The following is a 10,124-nucleotide window of genomic DNA, read 5'->3' as shown; positions in this document are numbered from 1 at the left end:
TAGGTCATAGCTCTTGTGTCCCAAGAAGGTTATGGATTTGCATGATAGGGACTTTCCAAAATGGTTCAATGAGCATGTAAGTGTAAAAGTTTCAATAATCTACTATATGGAAATTTGTTAAGAAATTTTTTAATTTTATTTTAACCCATTTTATATTATCAGATATTGAAACTTCGTCAAAATAGGATTGAGGTACCTGAGCACATCAAATGTCTAGCTAGAGGTCCTAACTCTGAGGCAAGAAGCTATATGGGATACATTATTAAAGGGACCAGGTTTCATACTAAGGTGCATGGGATTAATAGAAAAACTCAGAATAGTGGGGTCCTCATAACTGCATTGACCAATAGCTTTTCAAGTCAGAAGGACAAGCATCCTATTGAGGGACATGTCACTTATTATGGAATTCTAAAACAAGTAATAGAATTGGAATACTCGGGGGATCTCAAAGTAATGTTATTTAAGTGTGAGTGGGCTCATCCTGAGAGGGGACTGGAGAAAGATGAGCTCTGGTTTACACTTGTAAATTTTATTCACTTGAAATATAGTGGTGAAAATGTGAATGATGAGCCATTTGTCCTTGCTGCAAAAGTGGAGCAGGTGTTTTATGTGTCAGATCCTCGAAGGTCAGATTGGTACATTGCCGTAACTACCAAGATTAGAGATACCTATGACTTGGAAGGTGAGAAAAATGATTCTCCGAATTAGGCATACACATAGACTACAATACAATGTAGGCAATATATGCAACTTTCAGAGCATGAAGGTGACACAGATTTTAGGTGGACTAGGTCCGATATAGCATTAGTGATAGTTCAAAACCCATCGAACTAAACAATGAAATTGCAAGTTCAGATGACGATAATATGTCGAATTGAATGATCAGTATCGGCTGATGATGAGTATGTATGCAATGTCATACTCTTACTTTTTTATTTTACAAATACAAATTTATGTACTGTGATTGCACTGACATCTCTTGTTCATTGGTAACTGGGAGGATTAGCTAGGTGACCCGAATTGAACGGTAGCAATCCGCAAAACCCCAAGGATCCAGAAGCTGTTAATACCATTCACAAACACACACGCCCATAATGATGGATAAAACATAATTACAAAGTGCAGCGAAAACTAATATTTACATAAACTTTCAAGTTTAAAATACAAGCCATACAGTAATTATTTCTCAACACCACCATTCGGACATTCACCACACCTCCAACCAATAGCTCATAAAATAACAAAAGGGGCAGACAACAGAAGTCCCACCCAAGCTATACAAAAAGGGAAAAGTTAGTAGATAAGTATATACATCAAAAAGAATTCCCTAAGGTTAGAAGTTAGTAAACTGCCGTCCTTCATGGGCCATCTTCAACAGTCACCGAGATCACCCGTACCAGAGGGATAGCCTCCTTCCGGGTCCACACCCACATAGTCATAATCAAAATCACTTTCCTGCTCGTGATAAGCCTCCCAACCAACATCACGTCCACCTGTAAGATCATCTAAAGAAAAAAGGAGATATACAAGAGTGTGAGCTCCACCGAGCCCGTGAATGAAATATAACCATGCATGCACATGTAAGCACAACCAAATGAGTCCTATATGATATGAGGTTCTTTTTATTATTAAGCCACCTAGCATCACAACTAAGGCTGGTAGAGGTGCTACTACAATCCCCAATACATGTATCCCTGGTGCGGGTTTCTAACCCTTTCCCGCGATACACCCATTAAGTTGTCAAAGAGGACCAGTCATTCTACCAAAAAAAAAAAAAAAAGAAAAGACCAATCAGCTCCAGCATGCTCTCCATGGTCAGCCCGACCAGCCCTCTGGGATTAGTCTGTAAAATCAGCCTTCACCATTTTGGTATAACATTTTTCTTTCTTTGGCATTCAGCCAAATAATCACCTTTTTGGTGTAACATATTTCTTTTCCTTTTTCGCTTTTTATTTTTCCTTTATATAGGTTTTCCCACAGACATCCAACACCTTAACCCCTGTTGGCAAGGATTTGTAGCACGGGTGATGATACTCTAGCCCAATGCATTCTATATGGCATAGTATGAGTCGAGTGGTGTCAATCACATCCTATTTTACGGGCTACCACATGCCTCATTTCCAAGCCGGCTACAACATCTATTCTAACAGTTTCACAAGTATATCATTATTATTCAATTCCAATATCCAACAGATACGAATTAGAAACAAATAAGAATATAAAGCAATTTAATATTTAAAATAGTAAATATTGCTGTTGTTGTTGTCATGACTCATCAGTCATGTTACACCTACAACCATGGTGTAATTCCACTCACCTTGTGTCAATCCTACTTGTCCTTCAGCCGGCTCTGTCCCAATCGGTGTCTGAAACAGCACCTTGTGTTCAGGGTTATAACCTAAGTTGACCGGACCATTAGAACATATTAAATATTATCTATAAAGGGTCTTAGAGTTCCAAGTTTGGTTTAGGTTTGCTCAAACATTATTCAACAAAAATGGGAACAGAAGTATGGTTCTGTTCCAGGTCTGGCTTGGTTTACAGTGTGGGTTTTGATCCCCATTTTGGGTCCATTGGTACACCCAAGACATGGTTACACCAAGGATGGTTGGGGTATGATTTTAGGATAATTTTTATGCCCCCAACATAGTCCAAGGCCTGCGGGTGCAGATCAAACAGGCTGGAATCAAATCAGACATCAACAGCAGCATAGGACGTTTGGACCAAACGTCCAGTGCATGCTCCAGTGCCTGTAGAACACGAGTTTCTTGCTCAAATCTTGATTTCAGCAACAGATTTCCTCCCTAATGCAAGTTGGGATGAGTTCTGGGGATAGCATAACCTACGATTAAGCTTTTGCATTGGTCTTAGGGATTTCCAAATTGGGTTTACCAATAGGTTGCTGGATTGGGTTCTGCCATCAAGTAATTCAAGCTAGGAAGGCTGAGATTGAACATGCAACCATTCAAACCTTATCTACACACATAACAGAAAGCATGCATGTGCATTTTAGCTATAATCTAAAGCCCTAGAATACAAATCTGCTCATGCATGCAAGGATCTATGCATTCAGCTCACTGTCAATGGTTTGCATGCATGATCAGGCATGGAGTCAAGCTAAATGTATCGTTGAAACTAAGAATGCATGTATCAGTAAGCTATGGCAGTGTAATCATATATAAAACCCCTAGAACTACCCATGCATGTAAGATCTAAGCATTTCTGAAGCTCCAGGCAGTGATCTTATAGGAGTTCCTACAGAGACAACCATGTATGCTCAGGACTTGGGTTCAAATCAAAGAACCAGATTTGAAACATGGTTAGAGGGTTGTTCTAAGGTTGGAGGGGTTACCTTAGGGCCGTGGAAGATCTGGCCAAGCTCCAAGGTTTCAATCTTCCCTTCTCCTTCTCCTTCTTCTTCTTCCTTCTTCTTCTTCTCTTTCTCTCTTATTTTCCTTCTATCCACGGTTTTGAACAGTTTAAATGTCTTAAAATGGGCTGGGTCCCTATTTATAATTTCTATAAAACTAAGGTCTATTTCGTAAGGCAGCCCCTTAATGAGGATGCATTTTTAAGGTAATTTTGGCCTAGTTTGGCTACTTAGGTGGGGCCCATATGGATTCCAAGAGGGGGGTTTGGTTCCTAAAATTCCCAAGTACCTATTGGAGGTGTTTGAAGGCAGTAGGTGCAGCTCCCACAATCCTAGAATGGAAAAGTGCAAGTTTTGGCATCACTGGACGATTCACTGGAGCTTTGGGCCAATCGTCCTGTCACACCCCAAACCACCCCTGGGAGGATTAGGTAGGTGACCCGAATTGCACGATAGCAATCCGTCAAACCCCAAGGATCTAGAAGCTGTTAATACCATTCACAAACACACACATCCACAATAATGTATAAAATAGATCACAGAGTGCTGCGGAAAACTAATATTTACATTAAACATAAAAAAAAAACTAAAGATAAATACAGCCATCATTGTACCAGTTCTCTCTCTCTCTCTCACCAGCAGTCCCAACTCTTTCCAACCAAGCTTTACAAAAGAATATAAATAGGGCAAGGCAACCCGAGCCCCAAAATAAAGCTATACAAAAGGGGATCCCCAACTACAACCAAAAGAATCCCACGGTCAGAAGTAGAGTCCGATGCCCACCCATCACGGGTCCTCATCAACTATCACAGAAAAGACTCGCACCAGAGGTATGACCTCCATCCGGGTCCACACCAACACAGTCATAATAACCATGGCCCACCTCCGCGAGATGAGCCCCCCGCCACTGAAACATCCACCTACAGGATCATCTAACAAAAGCATATACAAGAGTGTGAGCTCCACCAAGCCCGTGAATGAAACATAACCATGCATGCACATGCAAGCACAACCAAATGAGTCCTACATGAAATGCAGATCATTTTATTTATTAGCCACCTAACATCACAACTAAGGCAGGTAAAAGTGCTACTACAATCCCCAATACATGTATCGCTGGTGTGGGCTTTTAACCCCTTCCCACGATACACCCATTGAGTTGTCGGAGTGGACCGATCAGCTCCAGCATGCTATCCATGGTCAGCCCGACCAGCCCTTTGGGATTAATCTGTGAGGCACCCATCATCAATTCAATATAACCTTTTCCTTTTGCTGGCATTTAGCCACATAATCACCTTTTTCGGTGCAAAACAATTCTATTCCTTTTTCTCTTTCATATAGGTACTCTCACAAACATCCAACACCTTAACCCCTATTGGTAAGGGTTCGTAGCACTGGTGATGATACTCTAGCCTAATGCATTCTATATGGCATAGTATGAGTCGGGTGGTGTCAACCGAATGCCTCATTTCCAAGCTGACTACGGCATCTGATCTAGCAGTTCACATACAAGCATCATTGTTCATTCTCAATACCCAACAGTCAAGAATTCAATATTTAACAGAATATAAAGCAATTGAAATAAATGAACAGAGTAAATAGCATTATTGTATTTGTCATGACTCGTTAGTCATGTTACATTTACACACACGGTGTAATTTTACTCACCTTATTCTAGTCCCACTTACTCAGCAGTCAGCTCGATCTCGGTCGGTATCTGACATTGCACCTCGAGCTCGGGGTCAAAACCTAGTTAACCGGATCATTAAAGTATGTCAAACAATGTTCAAGATTATATTAGTGTCCTGGAGTTGGTCTAGGTTTAATTGGACTCGACTCTGCATATATAGGTATTACTTAGAATTCTCTAGGTCTTGTACTATTTCGGGTCCATCTCCCAGTGCATCATCCAGAGATGCAGGGTTCACCTATCATGGTATTTTCACAGCATGGTCTGCCTATACATGGCCCTACCAATCTCATAAACCAGTGCAAGGGTTCACAGCCCAAGTGAGACTAGGTCTGTGTGTGGTTCCCTAGCTCAGTGGGGCCCACTTGAGCACCCAAGGTGTGGATGACAGCAAGGACCAATGGGGAAGGGTTTTTCTGTCATTTTCATCCTCCCCATGCTGTTCTAGACCTATTGGTGAAGGTCCAAAAAGCCAAAATTACATCTGAGCCCAAACAGCAACTCTGGGCGTTTGGGTCAATTGCCCAGAGCCTTTCTAACACGAGATTTAGCTTAGATTTTTTGGATTTTGCTGCAGGCCTGGCCATGATTTTGATCAGGGAAGATACTAGGATGTTTGTGGACCCAAAATAGAGCTAAATGGATTGATCCTAATGGGTTCAAGGTCAAGTTACCCATTTGGAAGCTGGGGTGAGCTCTGACAACATAGAGAATGGTTGTCATGGCTGAGCTCAAGCTTTGGATCCAGCTTTGGTTGCATGCAAGGCATGAATTACATGTATTTACTTACAAGAAGTCTGGTCTTATGCTAAGGCACGAAGAAATCCCTTTGCATGCAGAGATCCATGCCCATACAACACGATCTAGGTGCAAGTCTGCAGTGCAGCTCATCTCAGAGACTGACTTCGATCTCAATTGCAGTAACAGCCTCAGATCCAATCTTTGAATGAATAGATCTTGCATGCAATGCTCATCCATGCAAGATCCAAAGTCCTACTAAGCATCCAGGTGATGCTTTGAGCATTACTGGCCAGAGATACACCAGTCTGGCATAAGAATTGGAAGCTAACATGAATGGACAGCAGTGTTTAGGGACTGTAGTTCATACCTCTGAACTTGTAGGGAAGCTAAACTAAAGCCCAAACCAATCCTTGATCCCTGCTTCCTTCCTTCTCCTTCTCTTTCTTTCTTTCTATTTCAGTAGAGGCAGCAAAACGAAATGGGAGGGCTGGCCCCTCCTATTTATAGTTTTGAACTACTTAGGGCCTGTTTGGCTATAAGCCCTCCTTCCAAGAATGCATTTTTTAGTACATTTAGAGCCATTCCAGCTGCATTGGTGGGGTCCACTTGGTTTCAGAGGTGGGTAATGGTTTCTAAAATTCCCATCTACCTCTAGGGAGTGTCCACAGGCTGTATGCATGGTTCCCAGGTGTCTGGAGTCCAAAATACTAGTTTCAGATACTCTAGGGGTTTAGGTCAATTGCCCAGTGCATCACCCAGAGAATGAAACTCTGCTGTATTTACCTTGGGCTTGCATAGGGGTTAAGTTTAACACTCAGACACTTCACTAATACCCATTACAAGACCAAATACACATCTGAATAGGTATGGCCCCTATGTTTTTGGGTGGGAGAGAGATTACCTAGAGTTGGAGTTGTACATCAGGCTATGGACAGAGCAGCTGCATGGGTCAGCAACCCATCTTCTCATAGGTATCCTGGATGACATCCTTGGAGGTTTCCCACTGAATTTAACCACAAGGGTGATACTCCACAATGTGTTTGGGTGATTGGTCACAGGCTCCTGTCCTTCAGGAAAAATTCCAGTCAGTCTGGGGCAGGTTTAACACGTCCAGTGCATCGTTCAGAGAATACAACACTACAATATTTTGTCTGTGACTTCTTCAAAGGATTGTCTTTTCACATGGCACTTTCCTGACACCCCACCACACATACAAGGAACATATATTCAAGGGCATAACCCTCCAAATGCTCAGGTGAGAAAATTACATGTGCTCTATGTTGTACTGCAGGTAATGGACTGAGCAGCTGCGTAGTGTTGCTACCCATCTTCTCACAGGCATGGTGGATGTCATTAGTGGGGGCTCCCTGTTGATTGTAACTACTTGGGTGATACACTACAGGTCATTGGTGTGGGTGGCTGCTGATCCCTGCTCTTTAAGCAAAATCTAAGTCAAACTGGGGCAGGTTTGACATTTCTCCCCACCTAACTTAAATTTCGTCCTCAAAATTGTCATACCTTATGGTTCAAAAAGCTAAGGATATTTAGTACTCATTTCCTCCTCATGCTCCAATGAAGCTTCCTCTGGTGGGCAGTTTCCCCATCGAACCTTTATGAATACGACTGTGCGGTTACAGAGGTTATGTTCCTTTCTGTCTGGTATCTTCGTCGACTATTCCTTATAGGTCATATCAGCATCCAACTGCTCTGGTTCGACCGAGAGTACATGTGTCGGGTTGTTGATATATTTCCTTAGCATCAACACATGGAATACATCATGGACGCCTTCTAAAGATGGCGATAGGGCCAGTCGATACGCTACTGGTCCAATCCTCTTCAGGATTTCATAAGGGCCGATGTATCTCGGGCTCAGTTTACCCTTCTTGCCGAAACGTAGCAGTCCCTTTGTTGGAGAAACTCAGAGAAACACTTTCTCACCAACTCCAAATTCAATGTCCTTCCTCTGATTGTCGACGTAGCTCTTTTGTCTGGATTGGGCCGCTCTAATCTGTTCCCTGATCACATCTACTTTTTCACAAGTTGCTTGTATCATCTCAAGACCTAGATACCTTCATTCCCCGACTTCGTCCCAGTATAATGATGTTCGGCATTTTCAGCCATACAGGGCTTCATATAGTGCCATGCCAATGGTGGGGTGGTAGCTGTTATTGTAGGCAAATTCCACCAAGGGAATGTGGGCGTCCCAACTGTCCCTCATTTCTAATATGAAGGCTCTGAGCATATCTTCCAGAGTCTGAATGGTCCTTTCGGATTGTCCGTCTGTCTGGGGGTGGAAAGCTGTGCTAAGATTCAGTTGGGAACCCAAGGCTCATTGTAAGCTTTTCCAAAATCTTGATGTGAATCGGGGCTCCCGATCGGATACGATGCTGACGGGCACGCCATGCAGGCGGACCACATTTTCAATGTAGAGCTGAGCGAGCTTTTCCATGGAGTAAGTTGTCTTGATGGGAACAAAGTGGGCTGTCTTGGTTAGTCCATCGACTATTACCCAGATTGCATTCATTCCCTTTTTTTATGTTGGGCAGATTTATCACAAAATGCATGGTAATCCTTGTGAATTCACCTAGAGGGGGGTGAATAGGTGTAGGTTTGAAAATTAAAATAACTATGCGGAAATAAAATCAAACAATAAAGATAGAGAAGAGTAAAGACAAGCAATGCAAAGAGACGCAAGCATTTTATAGTGGTTCGGCAAAAAATGTGCCTACGTCCACTCCTCTCACCTTAGAGAGAATTCACTATAACGAATCTTGAGTGAGCAAGAGAACTCGTACAACTACTCTTGAGAATATGAGCAAGAGGACTCAAATGACTACTCTTAAGAAATGAGCAAGAGGACTCCTTCTCTTGATTTGGAACAAGAGGACTCAACAACAATTTTAAGTAAAGTACTAAGTAGTTTAGGATTACCTTAAAAACTTAGTAGAATGAGTGCTACCTCTTAGTCAATGTAGCTTGGATGCAAGTATGCAATGAGGGAGCAAGAATGAGATTGAATTTTCTTCGATCTTCTTTGATCTTGAAAGAATAATCTCACAAGGGAGTGCTTGATTGCTTAGAGCTCTTGATTGATGATTGTTGTAGTGTTTAGAACACTAATCAAGAGGGTATTTATAGGCTAGAGGCTTAGAACCAATTAGGAATCCAATTAAGAAAAGAATCCCACATTCTATAAGTAATCCGGTATGCTAGATGGGAATCCGGTATGCCGGATTACCTACTTTCCTTAAGAGATAGGATAATAACGGTCATTTTTAATTAGTCAAGCACTGATCCGGTATGTTGGATTGGGATCCGGTATGCCGGATCAGGGCAAAATACACCCAAGAGAGGATCCGGTATGCTGGATCCTTATCCAGCATGGGTAAAGGGGTTACTGGAGGAGTTTCTCTGAGACACCCATTAATCCGGTATGCCGAATTGGGCAATTACAGTATAATTTAGTCTAATTTTCTCAGGGGTTGTTTTGGGTATTTCAAACCCAATTGGTCACATGATCAGGAATTCGAATATTCTCCTAAGGTCATTCTAGATGAATGCATGCGTGTGTGTGTGCATTACATCGAATGTGACTCAAGAAACAATAGAAATTACATAGTTGTAAATAGACAAAGTCTTCAATCACAAGTCTTCAATTCTTCAATGCTTTAAGCTTCTAAACATATGTCTTTGACTTCCAAGCTTCAATCTTCTTTGAAAGTGGTCTTTGAACACTTGTATATGCTCCCCCTCACTTGATGCTATGCTTTGACTCTAAAACACTTAGAACATAAGCATTAGTTCAAGTCTTATTTGTTATCATCAAAACATCATCATAGGGATGACTTGGAGGAAGTAGAGTGGAGGACCATTTTCCTAACAATCTCCCCCTTTTTGATGATGACAAATAATCCACAAAAGATATAGATAATGGAGAGCAATAATAATTCTTTAAACCAAACAAATTTATTTATAAGACCATAATCATTGTCCATTACAGCTTTCAAACAAAATATAATATACTTCTCCCCCTTTGGCATTATCAAAAAGAAAGTCAAAACATATCAAATAGGAGGATCAAAGGGTGGAAGAGGTGAAATAGAACTAGATGCATCGGCGAACGGCGGTGGAACTCCTTGTGGAGTTGCTCCTAGTGTATCAAGAGAAAGATGTCCAAGATTGAGAGCAAGGGTTTGAAAAGAGTGAAGAAGCTTGTCTTGGCGCAGATACATGTTGTTAAAACCGGTCTTCACATCGTCACGGAGAGATGCCACATCATCTTGAATCCGTTGTTGTCCAAGTTCAAGTTCCATGATACGAGTG

General features: G+C 41.8%; 1 protein-coding gene across 1 annotated transcript; it reads left to right on the top strand.

Moving 5' to 3' along the window:
• On the top strand, positions 1-708 carry LOC122663022. Its single transcript, XM_043858733.1, has 2 exons — positions 1-76; positions 163-708. Exons 1-2 carry the CDS (start codon positions 32-34, stop codon positions 706-708), a joined length of 591 nt encoding a protein of 196 aa, XP_043714668.1. The 5' UTR covers positions 1-31.
• Positions 709-10,124: the final 9,416 nt, after the last annotated feature.

The sequence above is a fragment of the Telopea speciosissima genome, chromosome 5 (genome assembly GCF_018873765.1).
Source record: "Telopea speciosissima isolate NSW1024214 ecotype Mountain lineage chromosome 5, Tspe_v1, whole genome shotgun sequence".
Taxonomy (NCBI): domain Eukaryota; kingdom Viridiplantae; phylum Streptophyta; class Magnoliopsida; order Proteales; family Proteaceae; genus Telopea; species Telopea speciosissima.
The sequence above is the reverse complement of the archived record's forward strand: the minus strand, read 5'-3'. Positions and strand labels throughout refer to the sequence as shown.